General features: G+C 40.3%; 1 protein-coding gene across 20 annotated transcripts in view; it reads right to left on the bottom strand.

Moving 5' to 3' along the window:
* The window catches only part of LOC115218076 (unconventional myosin-IXAa), a 446,542-nt gene that overhangs the window by 227,241 nt on the left and 197,300 nt on the right, over positions 1 to 22,001 (bottom strand). For all 20 annotated transcript variants that reach the window (XM_036507998.1, XM_036508006.1, XM_036507996.1 and 17 more), the window contains exons 4-5: positions 12,253 to 12,315; positions 3,893 to 3,992 (exon numbers count right to left, since the gene is read on the bottom strand). In XM_036507998.1, coding sequence (XP_036363891.1) covers positions 3,893 to 3,992; positions 12,253 to 12,315 — 163 coding nt within the window. The remainder of the gene's footprint in view (positions 1 to 3,892; positions 3,993 to 12,252; positions 12,316 to 22,001) is intronic.

The following is a 22,001-nucleotide window of genomic DNA, read 5'->3' as shown; positions in this document are numbered from 1 at the left end:
TCTTCTGATATCACAAGCACTGTGAGTGGTCCCTTATGACACTCCGAAAGGGCAGCATAGACACTTATAAAAATGAGAGAGAGAGAGAAGAAATCAGCAACAGTACTAGACTACTGCTTTATTTATCAACCCCTGCACCCCGGCCTCACCCACCCCACAGGCCAAAAAAAAAAAAGGATGGAGGGCAATGTTGACTCCAGTGGGATTTGAACTCAGAACTCAGGGAAACCAGAGACCCAGAAAGAATACCACAAAACATTTTATCCAATGCTCTAATGACTCTGACAACAACAGCAACAGCAACAACAATAACAACAATATGAGATCACCATGTCAGACACATATGGTTGTGATGCATGTTCCTAGTGTACCCTTATTATATGCCCTAATGCAATACCAGGTGCTCATGGCTTCTAATCTTAACTGATTGGAAGTATTATCGGGTTTTGTCTCAGTATAAAAAATGGGCTTTGGCAAATATTCTGCTCACTACCACAGATTTACTTGTCAGATGTTTGACCATAACCAGTTGAGCATGTCCCCTTGGTGGCTGACAATATGTGCATCTCTGATCATGAAAAAAGAAGTAGTGGGGGAGCATCATAGCCATGTGCAGAGAGGAATTTCTTTGGAGTTTGAATAATTCACCTCTGGAAACATGGATGCTTCATTCAACATCTTTAAACAACCCTTATTCAAGGACCATTTGAGCAGGATGGGCTACTTGACCTGAAGAAAACTCTAATTGGGCCCCAATGCACTAATTATCTTGATATGAGATCACCATGTCGCGCACATATGGTTGTGATGCATGTGCCTAGTGTACCCTTATCGGACGGGTAGTCATGATGGGTATACTGGGCTTCGTATATTTTACCCCAGTGTCACTTTGATGGTATGCACTGCTCTCTCACCCAATAATAATAGTAATAATAATAATAATAATAATTGAGAAATAACATCTGAGTTAAACGTCTGAATATCTGAGTTAATTGTTGATAATTATGATATTTCAGACTAATTAATCTCATCTGTGAGAGATAAAGCTCTTACAATTTCAATCAGGCTGATTTGTGTATTTTTATAAGAAGAAATTTGGCTGCTTTATAAGCTTGGTTTAAAATAATGGTATCTTTCCATAGCAGAAGCCTAATTATTTTTTAAAAGAGAGAAATGAAAGAACCAGTAGATTGACTTCTACATTTTCCGTGCCGGTGGCACGTAAAAAGCACCAACCGATCGTGGCCATTGCCAGCCTCCCCTGGCACCTGTGTTGGTGGCACATAAAAAGCACCCACTACACTCAAGGAGTGGTTGGCGTTAGGAAGGGCATCCAGCACTGCCAGATCTGATTAGAGCCTGGTGCAGCCTCCTGGCTTCCCAGACCCCAGTCAAACCGTCCAACCCATGCTAGCATGGAAAGCGGACGCTAAACGATGATGATGATTAATAGAACTACTATATGGTCCAGTCCTTACCATGGTGTGCAGTACAAGTCCTTATCATGCGTGTGCAGTACAATTTGCTGGTAGGGTCCCCCCAACCCAACCTTGTGCTGGACAGGTCAAAGGATAGAGGCCAGATTATTATGAACCACTTCTTCTCAGAGTTAAAAGAGGGTTTGTGTCGGGTCAACACACCTATCTAGAAAAAGGATAGCAGCAAAGAAAACTGAAAATCCACAAAACTTGGGAGAGGAAGGTAGAATACTGATGAAGAGCTAAAAAAGCATCCCCAAAGTCCATCCTCTCCTCACCGTAGTGGGGATGCTGGCAACGGGTAGTGTCAGAGCTATGCCGTCGTGAACTTCAGTTCCTGGTAGGGCCACCCAAGGCGGATAGGTCTGACACCGAGTTGTATTAGGGCCACAACCCGGCAGACGGGGCTCTGGTGAAAATCCTCGGAGTGTCTGTTTCGGCAGCCGGCGGCTCCTCGGTCATTCTGTCCCTGCGTCTGCGGACAATCTGTGGCAAACAGGATGTCTCTACATGCGGGATTGTTGGGGATCGCTTGTGAAATCCACATATTCCCACGAAACTACTTCCACTGCCCTGGTTCGAGATGCCTCGAGGGTGGTAGAAGAAGCCGACTCAACCCGCCCAGGGTGAATGTCGCCACAAATACAAGTAAGTAAGTAAGTAAAAAAGCAGGGATCCAACAGGAGACAAAACAAGAAAGAGAGCCCACTTCTATGGATAAGGGTAAGAAGATTTTAAAATGACATCAGAATAAATGACTAGATAAGTTAACGAAAAGACTCATTATAAAAAGCTAACACTAATATGGACAAAACAGGCAAGAAACATATAGATGATAAATGGTTACGCTCTGAGAATTAATAACATTATTTTGAGAACAAGTTTAGTATTCTTATTAAATTAAGAAATATATATTGGAACAATATTTACATTCAGCGTTTGTTTTCATATAAGTGAAGACTAAATAACCTTGGATTACACTCAAGTTGAGCAACTGTTTAAGACATTCGTGGTGATGAGTGTGAAAAGAAAATGACCCAGATAGATTTATCTACCTATGTAGTTATATACATATACACACAAATGTATATCATTACACTACTGATGCAAATGAAAAAGGAGACGCATATAATTGATAGATTTAAAAGAAAGTATGGATGTTTACTCAGTTGCCATTAGCAAAACTCTGTATTTCATATCATAGACAAACACTAAGAACTCAATTATTAGACCTACCTAACAACAACAACAACGATGATGATGATGATGATGACGACAACAGTTATATAGGAAGGGGAAAATAAACATTGATTTATTCTTTGAGGAGAAATGTTTAAAAGAAAAACTAGTATAAAAGACATCCAGTTTTCAAAGATCTCTTTTCTATATAAAAAATAATTTCACGGTTTTTCTGATTTGAACATTTTTTTGTATTTTTCATATATATATAAAAGTAAACAAACATTTTTTTCTTTTTTTTTGTCTTTTTGTTGCTTGAAGAGTGCAAATGTGGAGCAAATATTTCTGATTGGTTTAAATTTTAAGTAAATAATTAAAAATAGGGTAATTAAAGACTTCTTTCGCTTTTCTTTTTTTTAATAAGAAATACAGAATCTGAAAAATTGCGACTAAACCTCTAACTAACTTTCAGTTTTTATTATTTTTTTTATATATTTATATATGATGGGCTTCTTTTAGTTTCCATCTGCTAAATCCACTTACAAGGCTTTGGTTGACCTGAGGCTATCGGAGAAGACACTTGCCCAAGGTGCCAACACTTGAGAATACAGTTGGGACGTGTAATGACAGTCACTTCTGATAGGAGCTTATGGAGGAGGTACCTGAGGACTCTGAAGAGACACATGGTAGAAAAATGAATGGATGGATGGATGGAACTATGATGGTGGTAGTGGTGGTGCTGGACCCTCTAATGGATTAGTCATTGAATATTGCAATTCTTCAGTCAAAGATGGGTTTCTCTCAGTTTCCATGAACTAAACCCACTCCCAAGGCTTTGGTCAGCCCAGGGCTATTGTAGAAGACAATAGCTCATGGTACCATGCAGTGGGACTGAAAAAGGAACCATGTGGTTGGAAAGTATAGAGTGTTTGAAATTGCTTGAGATCTATACAGCAGAACTCACAGTGTCAGACAAAATTATTTTACAGTATTCAGTCCAGTCACTTCTGACTCTGAGTTCAATCCCCATTGCAGCTGACCTTCCCTTTTATCCTGCTGGGGTCTATAACACAAGTAAAGATCATTTCAATTAACTGTTCCCAAACCATAATTTGTGGTCATGTGTATTGTGTTCAAGTCAGTTGGTATTCTAGGGAGTGAAAGAAAATGGTAGTAAAGAGGAAGAATAAAGGGTTTAGAAACAGTGTAATTTTGCCTGAAGGTGGCAATGTTACCTGAGAAAGGTAATGATACTCCGTGGCATCGTGTAAATGAAGAAAACTTCGTTCTTCTGCAGAGGCTCCTTTCAGAAGATAATAAAAGACATGGTAATTCCTGGAAGCAAGAAATAAAAAAACAAAATTAATTGAACATCCAATCGGAAATAACAACTGAAGTATCATATGCAGAATTAATATTCTCTCTCTCTCTCTCTCTCTCTCTCTCTCTCTCTCTCTCTCTCTCTCTCTCTTTCTCTCTCTCTCTCTCTCTCTCTCTCTCTCTCTCTCTCTCTCTCTCTCTCTCTCTCTCTCTCTCTCTCTCTCTCTCTCTCCCCGTTCATCCATCTATCTATCTATCAAGTCATGTACCTCTACTTATCTACCTAAATATCTATCTATCTACACATTTTTCTATCTACTACCTGCCTATTTCATCGAAGCTGCAAACATTGCACTTCGTGTTTGAAGCTCTGATGAAGCTATAGGCTGACACAGTTTCATTCAACTACGAGTGCATTACACCGTATAGCAGAAACAGCTATTAGCTAATGAAGTTAGTCCAAGAAATGTCTAGTTACACCAATTTTGTTATTTTATTTAAACTGCTCAGTGTTCAGGTTTGCAGCAGTAGCAGTGGAGGCGCAATGGCCCAGTGGTTAGGGCAGCGGACTTGCGGTCGGAGAATCACGGTTTCAATTCCCAGACCAGGCGTTGTGTGTGTTTATTGAGCGAAAACACCTAAAGCTCTACGAGGCTCCGGCAGGGGGTGGTGGCGACCCCTGTTGTACTCTTTCGCTCCAACTTTCTCATACTCTTTCTTCCTGTTTCTTGTCTCCGACTTCCTACGCAACCGCTGAGCCTGGATGCGCATTCATCCATCCGTCGATGCTCTCGGTGTCGGGGGCTGACCTGCTTTCTCTTCTTCAGGTCTTACGAATAGCAAAGGACCACGTTTCGAACTTCTAGGACGAAGACCGCTTCGCTCAACAAACAAACAAACAAACAAGTAGCAGTAGGAGCAGTAGCAACAGTTCTCCAACTGCTGGTGCAAGCAACTCTCCAATGCTTCTATATATATATATAGAGAGAGGGGGGGGGGGGGCAATTATGTAAAGACATCAGAGTCATGGTTTGAGTCTTTTGAGCACTATCAAGTGTCTGATATACAGAGAATCGCTGGATCTCATCTGTGAACTAAATATAGATACTGGTTTCAGATTTTGACACAAGGCCAGCAATTTAGGGGGGGAGGGTAAGTCAATTACATTGATCCCCAGTACTCAACTGGTACTTATTTTATCAATCCCGGAAAAATGAAAGGCAAGGTCAACCTCAGCGGAGTTTGGGGCGCTTGAATGTGGTTACACAAACTGCTAGAAATAGCAACCAAATTTCCCCTCAAGTTATAACCTATCAATCTAAAAGAAGTAAAAGAAAAAAAAAAAAACAGGTTGTTCTGTTTGGAATGCTTTTAGCCATAAGTTTGCTCCATTACATCGAACCTGGGGCTAAACAAAAACAACAACAGTCACACATAGACAGGAATATAGAACTTTCTGGACCAAAATAATTGGCTGAGACATCTTCCTATGTTTCACATTAAGCAGAAAAAAACCAGGTGAAGTGTGAAAAACAATCTTGAAATGGAGTGGCTGAAATTATGCCTTCTAAATAAATAATGTTGGCTATTTAAATAGATTAGGATATTTATGGAAGATATTTATCAGACGAGACCGACAGCCAAGCATAGATGCAACATGATAACGAATGAAATTATCAAAAAGTTCTTTTTTGTTTTTGTGGAGAACTTTTGCTTTCCTTCGTTTTTGTTTTTTGTGTTTTTTTGCTTGTTTTTCTTAAATACCAGTTGATATCATCGAAAATAAAAATAAATTGTTCTTGCATGCTGAGTGTAGGAATGGCTTATATTAATATCTTATAACTATATCTGGATGAGACACCCTAGAAAACTTCCAATTCATGGCCACTGATGACTGAGCCTCTATGTGGTCATTCAAACTGCTAGAAATAGCAGCCAAATCACACCTTACTGTCACTAAACATACACACACACACACACACACACACACACATGCTGGAGCACCGCCTTTAGTCGAGCAAATTCAACCCCAGTACTTATTCTTTGTAAGCCTAGTACTTATTCTATCAGGGTCTTTTTGCCAAACTGCTAAGTTTCAGGGACATAAAGAAGCCAACACCAATTGTCAAGTGACAGTGTGTGTGTGTGTGTATGTATGTGGGTAAACACAAACACAAAGACACACATAAATACACTGCTGCTGCTAGGAACAGAAACAATCACAACATGGGTAATGGCAGGGGCCAACAGACAGACATGGTGGTGGTGGTGGTGGCGGTAGCAGCAGCAGCAGCAGCAGCAGTAGTAGTAGTAGTAGTAGTAGTAGTAGTAGTAGTAGTAGTAGTAGTAGTAGGGTTGATGATGGTAGCAGTAATGGTGGTAGTGGTACTGAGGAAGATAACCCTAGAAGGGCCAACAACATGAATACCCACTTGACACTCTGCTCTTCAACATATGTGACAAATCTTACAACATGAGCTTCTTTCAGTTTCCATCTGCCATATCCTCTCACAAGGCTTTTGGTCAGCCCAAATGAGGTTTTAGTAAAAGACACTTGCCAAGCAGTGGGAATGAACCTGGAGCCATGTCAGTCAGGGAGCTAGCTTCTTACCACACCACACAACCACACGCCTATAGTTTGTTTACATCCCCATGTCTTTACAGTTCAGCAAAAGAGACTGATAGAATAAGTACCAGGCTTTAAAAAAAAAAACAAGAACAAAAACCATAAAATAAGCACTTGGACCAATTTGTTCAAGTGGTGCTCCAGCATGGCCACAGTTCCATAACTAAGACAGGTAAAACATAAAAGATATAAACACTTCCAAGAGAGACAGTCTCAGGTAAAAAAAACTTCCCAAACTAGTTAACAAGCAGGAGTGGCTGTGTGGTAAGTAGCTTGTTTACCAACCACATGGTTCCGGGTTCAGTCCCACTGCGTGGCACCATGGGCTAGTGTCTTCTACTATAGCCTCGGGCCGACCAAAGCCTTGTGAGTGGATTTGGTAGACGGAAACTGAAAGAAGCCTGTCGTATATATGTATATATATATATATGTGTGTGCGTGTGTGTTTGTGTTTGTCCCCCTGGTATTGCTTGACAACCAATGCTGGTGTGTTTATGTCCCCGTCACTTAGCGATTCGGCAAAAGAGACTGATAGAATAAGTACTGGGCTTACAAAGAATAAGTCCCGGGGTCGAGTTGCTGGATTAAAGGCAGTGCTCCAGCATGGCCGCAGTCAAAAATGACTGAAACAAGTAAAAAGAGAGAGAGAGAGAGAGAAGCCTAAGTTTTAAGCTAAGCATTTCACAATCACCAGAGCCACTGGCCTGCACACACCCTTAAATATCACCATGGCAACGAGAGCAACGCAACAGGTAAAAAATTGCAGAGTAAATGAAGCAAATGTAAACAAACCGGGGGAGTTGGAAGGGGACAGGGAAGAAGGCCCCAACCAACATGTGACAGGTACCGCAGTGTCAACAACAGAAGGCTGCAGTTCAGAAAGCTCGACAGCCAACCAAACGGCCACTGGAGTTGGTTCTGAACTAAGATTCTTAGATCAACAAAGACTACCTTTGCCATCTGATGACATAAGCATTCCGCCGCTGCCACTCAAAGCCATTCTCATAACAGTATAAACAAGTTGCAAGTGTACAATTTGGTCACATACATGCATGCACAAAGTGAAGCCTGTATTTTAAAGCAGTTGACAAATCTCTCAGTAAGTAATTACTCAACATTACATCTAACTAAAGGTGATGGTGGTGGTGGTGGTGGTCACTGGAGCGGTGGTTGTGGGGAGGTTGCAGCGGTGATTGAGAAGGTGGTAGGGGCGATGATGGTTGTCATGGTGGTGGTGGTGGTGGTGGTGATGGCAGGTGTTTTCTACTACAGTCTCAGGCCAACCAATACTTTGCAAATCAATTTGTTAGCGGGAAACTGTGTTGAAGCCCATATCATACAAACACACACACGATGTCTAGGTGTGTGTGATTTTATGCCTGTGTTTGTCACACACACACACACACACTGATTGATAACCAATGTTGGTTTATTTACAACTCCATAATGAAGCACTGCAGCAAAAGAGACCAACAGACTTAAGTGCCCAACTTAATAACAAAGAGTATAAATACTGAGTTTGATTTGTTTGATAAATCACTTCAAGGCTATGCACCACCATGTCAGATCACCGACTTAAATAACAACAACAACAAAAATAAAAATAATAATAATAATAATAATAATAATAATAATAATAACGCCCTGATGCAGTACCATCATTATTATTATTACAAGATGGCCTACAGCAAATATTCTGCTCAATACCACAGATTTGCTTGTCAGTTGTTTGACCATAACCAGTTGAGCATGTCCCTTAGTTGCTGACGATATGTGCATCTCTGATCACGAGCAGAAGTAGTGGGGGAGCATCATAGCCATGTGTTGAAAGGAATTCTTGAAGGTTTGGATAATTCACCTTTGGAAACATGGGTGTTTCGTTCATCATCCTTAAACAAACCTTTTGAGCGGGATGGGTTACTCGACCAGAAGAAACTTCTAACTGGGCCCTACCTACAACGTCATGTGCTGTTTATCTTGATATGAGATCACCATGTCACACACACATGGTTGTGATGTATGTGCCTAGTGTACCCTTATCAGACGAGTGGTTATGATGGGTATACTAGGCTTTGTATATTTTACCCCAGTCACTTTGATGGCATGCACTGCTCTCTCACTCAATAATATAATAATAATAATAAAAATAATAATAATAATGATAATAATAATATTAATGGTTTCTGATTTTGGCACAAGGCCAGCAAGCTCAAGGGAGGGGGTAAATCAATACATCGACCCAAGTGCTCAACTGGTTCTTATGTTATCGACCCCGAAAGAATGACCCCAGTGCTCGACTGTTACTTAATTTATTGGCCCTGAAAGGATGAAAGGCAAAGTCAGCCTCGGCAGAATTTGAACTCAGAACGTAAGATGGGCAAAACATCGGCAAGCATTTTGCCCAGCATACTAACAATTTCGCCAGCTCGCCACCCTACTACTACTACTACTACTACTACTACTACTACTACTACTACTGATGATGAGATGATGATGATGATGATGATGATGATGATGATGATGATGATTATGATGATGATGATGATGATGATGATGATGATGATGATGATGATGATGATGATGATGATGATGATGAATGATGATGATGATGATGATGATGATGATGATGATGATGAATGATGATGATGATGATGATGATGATGATGATGATATGATGATGATGATGATGATGATGATGATGATGATGATGATGATGATGATGATGATGATGATGATGATGATGATGATGATGATGATGATGATGATGATGATGATGATGATGATGATGATGATGATGATATAATAATAATAATAATAATAATAATAATAATAATAAAAATAATAATAATAATAATAATAATAATAATGCCCTGATGCAGTACCATCATTATTATTATTACAAGATGGCCTACAGCAAATATTCTGCTCAATACCACAGATTTGCTTGTCAGTTGTTTGACCATAACCAGTTGAGCATGTCCCTTAGTTGCTGACGATATGTGCATCTCTGATCACGAGCAGAAGTAGTGGGGGAGCATCATAGCCATGTGTTGAGAGGAATTCTTTGAGGCTTGGATAATTCACCTCTGGAAACATGGGTGTTTCGTTCATCATCCTTAAACAAACCTTTTGAGCGGGATGGGTTACTCGACCAGAAGAAACTTCTAACTGGGCCCTACCTACAACGTCATGTGCTGTTTATCTTGATATGAGATCACCATGTCACACACACATGGTTGTGATGTATGTGCCTAGTGTACCCTTATCAGACGAGTGGTTATGATGGGTATACTAGGCTTTGTATATTTTACCCCAGTGTCACTTTGATGGCATGCACTGCTCTCTCACTCAATAATAATAATAATAATAATAATAATAATAATAATAATGATAATAATAATATTAATGGTTTCTGATTTTGGCACAAGGCCAGCAAGCTCAAGGGAGGGGGTAAATCAATTACATCGACCCAAGTGCTCAACTGGTTCTTATGTTATCGACCCCGAAAGAATGACCCCAGTGCTCGACTGTTACTTAATTTATTGGCCCTGAAAGGATGAAAGGCAAAGTCAGCCTCGGCAGAATTTGAACTCAGAACGTAAAGATGGGCAAAACATCGGCAAGCATTTTGCCCAGCATACTAACAATTTCGCCAGCTCGCCACCCTACTACTACTACTACTACTACTACTACTACTACTACTACTACTACTACTAATAATAATAATAATAATAATAATAATATAATAATAATAATAATAATAATAATAATAATAATAATAATAATAATAATAATAATAATGATGATAATAATAATGTATTAAGCTATTTGTATTTTTTTCTTCAGCAACTTGTAATACAATCTCTATTTTTGCTGTATCGTTTATACAACGTCCTTGAATTTGTTTCAGCTGTTTACTTTATAGACAATAGCAAAGGTCTGTGCAACATTATTCCTTATATGAAACATAACCTTACAATAACCTAGCATAAAGCAATAAGGGAGAAGTCCCAAAGTGGTCAGTTGATCAGAAGAAATGAAGAGTGAGATAGCCATCAAATCGCATCCTGTTGCTTTTAAAAGGATAAACAAGGGAAGGGCTCTCTTCCGTGTTGTACTACGTAGTAAGGCTGTCTTTGAACAGTTCCCAGTTGCACCTCCTGTTTGTTTCAGTCATGAGACTGCGACCGTACTAAGGCACGGCCTTGGAGGGCTTAGTCAAACAAAGTGGCACCGGGACCAGGTGTTAAACAATAAGGGCAGAACAAACATAAACGATATATATTTCTTAATTGCCCACAAGGGGCTAAACATAGAGGGGACAAACAAGGACAGACAAAGGGATTAAGTTGATTACAGTACGAAACTGGTACTTTATATATCGACCCCGAAAGCATGAAAAGCAAAGTCGACCTCGGCAAAATTTGAACTCAGAACGTAACGAGGGATGAAATACCACTAAGCATTTTGCCCAGCGCGCGCTAACGTGTCTGCCAGCTCGCCGCCTTCCATAAACGATATATGAAACATACACACACACACATATACAACAGGCTTCTTTCAATTTCTATCAATTATATCCACTGATAAAGATTCCGTCGACCTGACTATAGCAGACAACATTTGCCCAAGGTGACATGCAGTGGGACTGAACCCAGGACCAAGTGATTGGGTAACAAGCTTCTTAACCACACAGCCATGCCTCTGGCTATTATCAGGCATCATTGTGTGGTAAGAAGTTTGCTTCCAAACCACATGGCTCCTGATTCAGTTCCACTGTATGATAGTACCCCATAACTTAGGGGTTTGGCTGTTTGACTAAACCTTGCAAGGTGGTGCCCTAGCATGGCTGCAATCCAATGAGTGACACAAGTAAACGAAAAGAAATCAAACTGAAACACAAGAATTTGTTTCAGAGTTGTACTTATTTGGCAAGTGGTTTTACAGAGGAATTATTATTATTATTATTACTATTATTATTATTATTATTATTATTATTATTATGGAATTATTGTATACAGTGCTAAGATGCACCACAGCTTGTCAAAAGTGCGTATAAAGCATATGCAGTAATGTGCAAATGTCTGGCAAGTGAACAGTGTAGGAGTCGGATACATGCTTGCGTGTGTATGGAGGGGAGGAAATCAGGTGTAGTGTTGGCGAATCTCAGGAAGCATGGAAGTTTTGAAGGATGCAGTGCTCCGACAACTAACAACTGATGCCGGCAGTTTGTTCCATGCTTCAGCAACTCTTAGCATGAAAAAATGTTTCCGGAAGTCATGGGAGCTGTGCTGTTTTCTGTCGGTGTTTGGGTTGTAGGAGTACAACAAAACTTTGACACTTTACTACTGAGAAATACAACGAAGAGTGAGCATAAAGGTGTATGATGTGTTTTAAAAGGGTTTCAGCAGCAAGTCAGATGGAGTTTGTTCTTGTATTCTTTTTGTATTAATAATAATACTAATGTGTATATAGGGTCTTAATGAGTTTTGCAAAGCACTGTGGTAATCTGAATCAGATAATCGGATATCTAGAAAATTCAGCTACCTGGCAAGACTTGGGCCCCAGTTGTGTGGATAGAAAGGAATTTAGAGACCACTTATTACTCCAAGTCATTATTGTAGAATATAAGAATATAAGATAACTTACCTTTCATTTTTTGCTTGAGAAACAATTCTAGATTTTTCCAATAAGTATTTCTCCACAATAGCACTGCAAATAAAATTAACGATAATTAATTTAACAAATCATTACAGTAAAATATTACAACATATTAAATCAGATTTCAAACGTAGGACAAACATGAGGTCAGAACTATGACATGGAAAGGAAACATTCAATGAGATCAAACGCCAAGTAATTTAACTGGTATTTCACTGACACATGGAAAAAGGAGAGGTAGCTCTGATTCAACTCTGGCAGCATTTGAACTCAGAATGCAAAGGAATGTAACCAAACACCACAAACTTCACCATTTCTTATTTCTTTAGTGCCCACAAGGGGCTAAATATAAAGAGGACAAACAAGGACAGACAAAGGGATTAAGTCGATTACATCGACCCCAGTGCGTAACTGGTACTTAATTTATCGACCTTGAAAGGATGAAAGGCAAAGTCAACCTCGGCGGAATTTGAACTCAGAACGTAAAGACAGACAAAATACCTATTTCTATTTCTTTACTATCCACAAGGGGCTAAACACAAAGGGGACAAACAAGGACAGACAAACGGATTAAGTTGATTATATCGACCTCAGTGCATAACTGGTCCTTAATTTATCAACCCCGAAAAGATGAAAGGCAAAGTCAACCTCAGCGGAATTTGAACTCAGAATATAGCAGCAGACAAAATACCGCTAAGCATTTCGGCTGGCATGCTAACGATTCTGCCAGCTTGCCACCTAACTTTATCATTTATCATTTCTTTACCACTTATACCACCTACCACCCTTCAAACATATAATACTGAATGAATTAACCAGGCCCCTAACAACTATTGTACTCATTTCCCACATCTCAAAAGTGGGTGAACATGGCCATTGACAATCCCATTCTCCTTGAATCTTTCTTCCTCTTTAATGTGCCAATTAAATTCATGTCTACTGATATGCAGACAATGAACTGGTTCATTAAAATTGGCTGAAATTGTGCACTTTGTCACATGAAACATGGAGAATACTGAACAACACCACGAGTGAAAATGAATTAACTTGATTTTCATGTCTCAATGCACAGAACCAAGTATACTTGGCTTCTGTGCAGTAAAGGTTAATGACCATCAGTGCAGCTTTTGTAAAGTTGTTTATTCTGGACAAATACTTGTTTATGTCACTCAACAGTTAAGATTTCATTCTCAAAATCATTTGGTGGAATCAATGCTGCCCTCAACATCAACAAGGCTTTCAAGTACATCTAATACATGAATCTCCTGGCAAATCTCACATACCTATGGACTCTATCTATCATCCCATTGCTCATCTCATGAATTAGTGGCTTTCTGTGAAATCACAACCTTGCTATTTGAGCTTATGGAACTCATTCAATCACTCACTCAATTTCTCTCTTCCTTCCTTTTTCTCTCTCTCTCTCTCTCTCTCTCTCTCTCTCTCTCTCTCTCTCTCTCTCTCTCTCTCTCTCTCTCTGTCTCTCTCTCTCTCTCTCTGACTACGTTTTATCAACTCTGGTATCCCTTTGAATTTATGCAAATTTTGTCTCCTCCAACTGCAAAAAGACACAATCAGTGCACGTACCAAGAAAACAGTATCGTACTCCACAACACACAACTAGAGCCCTCACAGTCACTACAAATGCAAGGTCTCCCATTCGCTGAAAATCAACAGCCCTAGACCTCAATACTAACATCCTAACACACACACTGTATAGCACACGGGCATGGATGTGTTGCTAAGAAGCTCACATTCCAAAGACATGGTTTTGAGTTCGGTTTCAGTGTCTTTTAATATAGCCCCAGGTTGACTAATCCCTTGTGAGTAAATTTGGTAGATGAAAACTATGAGGAAGCCTTCATGTATGTAGAAGTGTGTGTGTGTGTGTGTGTATATATGTGTGTGTGTCTGTTAGTCCACCCTACAATCACTACTGCTTGACAACCATCATCATCATCATCATCATCCTTTAACGTCCGCTTTCCATGCTAGCATGGGTTGGACGGTTCAACTGGGGTCTGGGGAGCCCGAAGGCTGCACCAGGCCAGTCAGATCTGGCAGTGTTTCTACAGCTGGATGCCCTTCCTAACGCCAACCACTCCGAGAGTGTAGTGGGTGATTTTATGTGCCACCGACACTGGCGACGGCCACGCTCGGATGGTGTTTTTTAGTGCCACCGACACAGGTGCCAGACGAAGCTGCGAACGGCCACGCTCGGATGGTGTTTTTATGTGCCACCGACACGGTGCCAGACAAGGCTAGCAGACGACCACGCTCGGATGGTGTTTTTTGTGCCACCGACACATGGCCAGACGAGGCTGGCGAACAGCCACACTCGGATGGTGTTTTTATGTGCCACCGACACAGGTGCCAGACAAGGCTAGCAGACGACCACGCTCGGATGGTGTTTTTTATTTGCCACCGACACAGGTGCCAGACAAGGCTGGCGAACGGCCACGCTCGGATAGTGTTTTTTATGTGCCACCGACACAGGAGCCAGATTAGGCTGGCGATCGGCCACGATTGGATGGTGATTGTTACGTGCCCACAGCATGGAGGCCAGTCGGTGCGCTACTGGCTATGGCCACGTTCAGATGGTTTTCTTGTGTGCCACCGGCACTGGTACCACAAAGATACAAATTCCATTGATGTTCATCTATTTTGATTTTGTTTGATTTTCACTTGCCTCAACAGGTCTTCACAAGTGTCACAAGAAGGAAGGTATGCACAGGTGGACTGACTACGTCCCAGGTAGGGGCCACAACCAGTGTTAATGTATTTACATCCCCATAACTTAGCAGTCCAACAAAATAAGATCAATAGAGTAAGTAACCAGATTTTAAAAACAAGAAAACAAAAGCACTGGGCAGGGTGAAATGGGGAAGGGATGGACGATCTATTCAACGAAACCCCTTCAAGGCAGGGCCCAAGCATGGCTGCAGTCCAATGACAAAAACAAGTAAGAGACAACAGATAAAAGATAATAAACAAAAACACATCAACAAGTGACAGCTGAAGTACAAAAAAAAATATATATTATATATATATATATATATATATATATATAAACAAAAGAAAAATACAAAAAAAAAACTTAGCAAAACTCAGCAAAACTTAGCAAGCAACAACATCCTTGCTTGTCGGTTTAATTGTAAAACACACACGTTCTCATGGTATTTTCTTGTAATTTCAAAGTTTATGCAAATAAGATGGTATCATCTCTCAGACACCTCTACTGCAAACGATAGCTGCAGAAACGGTTAGATAACATCTGTTGAGTTGATAACAGCGGCAGATATACAAGCAATATTTGTCTAAGACTGTTTTCATTCATAATTACTTCCAAGTATGCCCTGATATGTTTATAAAAACATATGGGAAGGGAACGTGGAGAATATTTCGTAAACCATGGGGTCACGAGGGCAAAATGGTATGGCTAGGAGTGTCTTTGGGGCACGTCTGTCCCTACTGAAACTATAAACCGTCATACCAAAGTGGGTGCTTCTACATGTTTAGACGACCTGCTATAAATAGCAACTAAGTCTTCCTCCAGCCACAACCTACCAACTGCAAAGAAACGCAATCACTGCACATACCAAGAAAACATTATCGCACTCCACTCGCTTCGACGTGAACAACACACAACTAGAACCCTCACAGTCATTACAAATGCAAGGTCTCACCTTCACTGAAAATCAACAGCCCTAGACCCCAATACTAACATCCTAACACACACACACACACACTGTAATAGCATACAGGCATGGATGTGTTGCTAAGAAGCTCACTTTCCAAAGACATGGTTTTGAGTTCAATTCTAGTGTCTTTTATTATAGCCCCAGGTTGACTTAATCCCTTGGGAGTAAATTTGGTAGATGGAAACTATGAGGAAGCCTGTCATGCATGTAGAAGTATGGCTGTGTGGTTAAGAAGTTTGATTTGCAACCACGTGGTTTCAGGTTCAGTCCCTGTGCTGACAAATGCTTCATGAGTAAATTTGGTAGACAGAAACTCTCTCTCTCTCTCCATCTATCTAACTATGTGAAACACAGCTAGATAGATGGAGAGAGAGAGAGAGAGAGAGAGAGAGAGAGAGTAATAGCACATCTCACTTTCACCACTTAACAACCGCTTTTGCTTTGTTTACATCCCCATAACTTAGCAGTTCAGCAACTGAGACTGATAGGATAAGTACCAGTCTTAACAAAAAAAATGTATCTGGGGTGATTTCTTTGACCAACACCTTTCAAGGCAGTGCCCCAGTATGGCCGTGGTTCAATGAATGAAACAAGTAAAAGATAAACGATTGGACAGTGTATTTTCAGATATGTAAAAAGACCTGATGGCCATGGCTGGAATGGATGGAATGCCTTAGGTGGGGGTCAACCAATGTTGACCTGAGGTCAACAACATGACATTCAACAATGATACTCAAGTTCTTAGTAAATGGTAACTACATATCACCAAGGAACCAGCAGACTATGATCAAAGATCTTCCAGTCATAACCATCGCATCTTTTATTCATCCAGTGTACGAAGGAGTATATTAATCAAGGGAAATTTGGCTGTTATTTCTAACAGATCAAGCAACCACAGAAGGGTGCATCTGGACAGGCACAGTCTGGGACACTCCAGATATGCCCACTAATAAAACAACATTATGACCACACTGTTGATCCCACAGCTCAGCTCAATGTAGCCTTCTTTTTTTATGACAGGAGGATGTGATTTAAGAGAGATTTGGCTGTTATTTCTAACAAATCAAGCAAACATAGAGGGTCACTTTGTTCAATGCAGCCTTCTATTAAGACAGCAGGGTTTGATTTGAAGGATATTTAACTGCTATTTCAAACAGGTTGAGCAAAATACATTGAGGATCCCTTGGTCCAATGTGGTCTTCCATTTTTATGACAAGAGAATGTGATTTGGGAGAGATTTGGCTGCTATTTCCAACTCTTCAAGTAACCACACTGAAGGTCCCTTGGTTCAACGTGGCCTTCTTTTTTTTTATGACAGGAGGGTGTGATTTGAGAGAGATCTGGCTACTATTTTTAAAAGATCAAGCAACCGCAATAAAGCTCTGCTATTTGGCATGGCACAGACTTCGCTTTTCAGCTCAGAAGGGCATGATTCAAGGGAGATTAGATTTTATAAATATCAGCAGGTCAAGAGACCACTTAGAAGTTCTGTAGCAGACTGAAGAGCATTTGCCGTTTTTGGCCGTGGAAAACTAACACAGGGCAGTACTGCCGAAAGAATATGAACAGCAAAAAAATTCTTTGACCAACCAAACCTGACTCATCCAACCAACTGTTTTAGTCGCAAAACATACCAGTTTTCAGATATAATCAACAGAGGAACTATTACAATTATCACCACCATCACCACTACCATTACCATTATCATCATCATCTTCAAAGATAGATATCATATTTGACTATGCTGTTTAGTTTCTAGTCATGCATTCTCAACAACACCTCACTTGGCCTCAAACTACTTCAACAGTCACTCAATCTCCTGAAATTAGCAGTGAGCTGTTCATTAGTGACTAATGATATGTAATTTATAAAGGAAACGGAATGAAATATTAAGAAAAAAAAATTGGAGAAATTTTTTTTTTTTATTTATTTAATGTCATTTCAAAAAAGAGGAATGATAAAAACTTTGATGGAGAAAAAAATAATAATTAAAGAATTAGATATATAGGTACTTTTTTTGGTTTTTTTGTCTTTATATCTTTTATTTGTTTAAGTCTTTGGCCAGTGACCATGCTGGAGCTCTGCTTTGAATGATTTTCAACCAAACAAACCAACCCCAGTACTCTTTATTTCAAGCATGGTATTTACTCTGTAGATCGCTTTTTGCAAAGTTATTCTCATGCTCTGCTGGATGGGTAATGTCAGTATGCATGCATGACAGAGTGAAAATGATTTAAGAGGAAAACTGGGTATAAGGAGCATGAGATGTTGTGTGCAAGAGAGAAGATTGCACTGGTTTGGTCATGCGATATGTATGAATAAGGACAGCTGTGTAAGGAAGTGCCAATCTCTAACCGTGAAGGGTACCTGTGGAAGGGGTAGACCCAGGAGGATGTTGGATGATGTGGTGAGAAAGAATCTTCAGGAGCTGGGCCTCACTGAGGAAATCACAATAGACTGGAAGTTGCAGTGATTTGTGGTGCATGAGAAGACACATCAAGTGAAGTAAAATCACCATCATCCATACATACAGGCTGGTCCTTCAGAGGTGCCAGTACCACATGAAATGCACTCATGGTGATGCTGTGAAAATGCACCCATGCCAGTAGCATGTAAAAAGGACCCAACACACTCTGCAAAGCAGTTGGCATCAGGAAGGGCATCCAGCTGTAGAAATCATGCCACAACAGACAACTGGAGTTTGGACAGCTCCCCAGCTGGTCAGCTCCTGTCAAACCATTGAGTTTGAATCCAAGACCATGTTGTATGTTGTGTTCTTCATGTTGCTCCAGTTCACTCAGCTATAGAAATGAGTTGTGAGGTCACTGGCACCAAGCTATATCAGCCTTTGCCTTTCCTTTGGATAACATTGGTGGCATGAAGAGGGGAGGCTGGTATGGATGGACAACAACCGATCTACAATAAACCACATTGCCCAGACTTGTGCCTCGGAAGGTAACTTTCTAGGTGCAATCCCATGGTCATTCATGACTGTTCTATATTTAAGAGATGAGGAATTATGTACATTATTTACATTTGACAGATATTTGTCCTCATCTTGTTTGTTTTTAACATGTTTCGGCTGATATACCCTCCAGCCTTCATCAGGTGTCTTGGGGAAATTTTGAACCTGGGTTCTCATTCCTAAGGTATTTTTCGATATTATTATTATTATTATTATTATTATTATTATTATTATTATTATTATTATCATTATTATTATCATTATAATTATTATTATTCAGGTATATGGCGTTGTGGTTAAGAGCACGGGCTATTAACCCCAAGATTTCAAGTTCAATTCCAGGCAGTGACCTGAAAAATAATAATCATCATCATCATCATCATCATCATCGTTTAATGTCTGTTTTACATGCTAGCATGGGTTGGCCAATTTGACTGAGGACTGGCAAACCAGATGGCTGCACCAGGCTCCAATCTTGATCTAGCAGAGTTTCTACAGTTGGATGCCCTTCCTAATGCCAACTACTCCGAGAGTGTAGTGGGTGCTTTTACATGCCACTGGCACGAGGGCCAGTCAGGCAGTACTGAATAATAATAATAATAATAATAATAATAATAATAATAATAATAACAACAACAACAACAACAACAACAACACAACAACAACAACAACATTGAAAAATATCTTAGGAATGAGAACCCAGGTTCGAAATTTCCCCAAGACACCTGATGAAGGCTGGAGGATATATCAGCCAAAACGTGTTAACAACAAACAAGATGAGGACAAATATCTATCAAATGTAAATAATGTAAATAATATATATAAATACACTGTGTTTGAAATAGAAGATTATAGTCATAGCTAGAACACATTTGATCAGATGTCTGCCAGATCAGCACTAATCTGGGAATAAACAAGGATGCAACATGATTTGGTGTAAATATTATGCTGTTGCAATTTTGTCCTAGGTCAGCCATGATCAAGTAACCTTTTGATCAAAGGCATTCCTTCATCCCATCTTTTGTGTATCTGGGCCTAAATTACTCAATGTGTCCTTTTATTTTTCAGGATGATAAAGATAAGGTTTTTTGACAGGTGGCCGCATGGTAAAAAAACCTTCCCAACCACATGGTTCCAGGTTCAGTCCCACTGTGAGGCACCTTGAGTAAGTGTCTTCTACTTCAGCTTCAGGCCAACCAAAACCTTATGAGTGGATTTGGGAGACAGAAACTGAAAGAAACCCATCGTGAGTGTATGCATCTTTGGACTCCCATCACCGCTTGACAACCAGTGTTGGTGTGTTTACGCCCCTTCCCCTCATAACTTGGCAGTTCAGCATAAAATGACCGACAGAATAAGTAGTAGGCTTTAAAAAAATAAATCCTGAGATCAATTTGGCTAAAATCCACCAAGGTGGTGCTCCAGCATGGCCACAGTCAAATGACTGAAATGAGTTAAAGAGAGAAAAGAAATACCTAGCAGGTTGAGTAGGCCCCTCTATTGCTTATGTGTAAAAGCGGCTATAGTTGTTTAACTCTAGGCTGACCCATGATCAAAGAATTTCCAAATATGACCACCCAACTGTATTTCAGGCATTGTACCTAGCATTACGTTCCTAGTGTTCTCTGTTTTTTTTTTATGACGACATGGTATAATCTGAGGGAGATTTGGCTGCTATTTCTAGCCGGTCTAATAACCTAATGACCATACAGCTGTTTTCTCATTGGCCAGAGCCTAAGTGTTGTTATTATGGTTCCTGCAACAGCACTCCTTTCTTCCTAGATGGGCGTTGTTCCACAGGAAGTTCTTAACTCAACACTGCGACAGTAAAGCGCCTCTTATTGATGCAATGCCTCTGCCTCTGCCTTTCTCTCTCTCCTCCCATGTTTTAGTCTGATCTCAGGAGTGACATTGTTAAAGTTTGAACCATTTCTGGTAACATCCGACAGCATTAACAAAAAAAAAGGAAAAGAAAGTGGCACCAAGCTGCTGGACTCATGTTTTGAGTGCTTAGAGAGTAGAAAGTGGTAAATATCAGGTTTACATAAATCTGGAATCTCTATTTAAGTTTGTAAACCATCATCACCATCATCATCATCATCATCATCATCATCATCGTCATCTTTAATGTCCACTTTTCCATTCTTGCATGGGTTGGATGGGATTTGTTGGAGTGAATTTTCCATGGCTAGGTGCCCTTCCTTGTTGCCAACCGTCATCTGCTTCCAAGAAAGGACTTATATTCCCCCCCCACACACACACACTCACTCATGACCAGACATGTTTTCATGGAAGATTGGAAATTCTGAAGGATACTTCTTGCATAGCAATGGAACTTATCATGAGAATCAAAGCAAGGAGACAGTAACACACACATGCATATGTGTGTGCGTTACTCTGTGTGTGTGCACGTGCATTACTGTGTGTGTGTGTGCCTTACTCTGTGTGTGAGTGTGCGGTACTCTGTGTGTGAGTGTGCGGTACTCTGTGTGTGAGTGTGTGTGTGCATTACTGTGTGTGCGTTACTCTGTGTATGTGATACTCTGTGTGTGTGTGTGTGTGTGTTACTCTGTGTGTGTGTGTGTGTGTGTGTGTGTGTGTGTATGTGCAGTACTCTGTGTATGTGTGTGTGTGTGTATCTTTTGTCTTTTACATGTTTCAGTCATAGACTGTGGCCAGGCTGGAGTATTGGCTTCAAAAATTTTTAGTCACATGAATCTACCCTAGTGCTTATTCTTTTCTCTCTAAGCCTGGCGCTTATTCTATCAGCCTCTTTTGCCAAACTGCTAAGTTATGGGGATATAAACACATAAGCACTGTGTAGGATACCCCCACCCCATGCATAGACACACATATACTGTATATACACAACAGGCTTCTTTCAGTTTCCATCTGCCATATCCACTCACATGGCTTTGGTCAGCCTGAGGCTATAGTAGTAGACACTTGTCCCAGGTGCTATGCAGTGGGATATATATATCATCATCATCATCATCATCATCACCATTTAATGTCCGCTTTCCATCCTGGCATGGGTTGGACGGTTTCGCTGACGACTGGCGAGCCAGATG

Source organism: Octopus sinensis, linkage group LG12 (genome assembly GCF_006345805.1).
Source record: "Octopus sinensis linkage group LG12, ASM634580v1, whole genome shotgun sequence".
Taxonomy (NCBI): Eukaryota; Metazoa; Mollusca; class Cephalopoda; order Octopoda; family Octopodidae; genus Octopus; species Octopus sinensis.
This window is presented reverse-complemented; position numbering and strand designations above follow the sequence as displayed.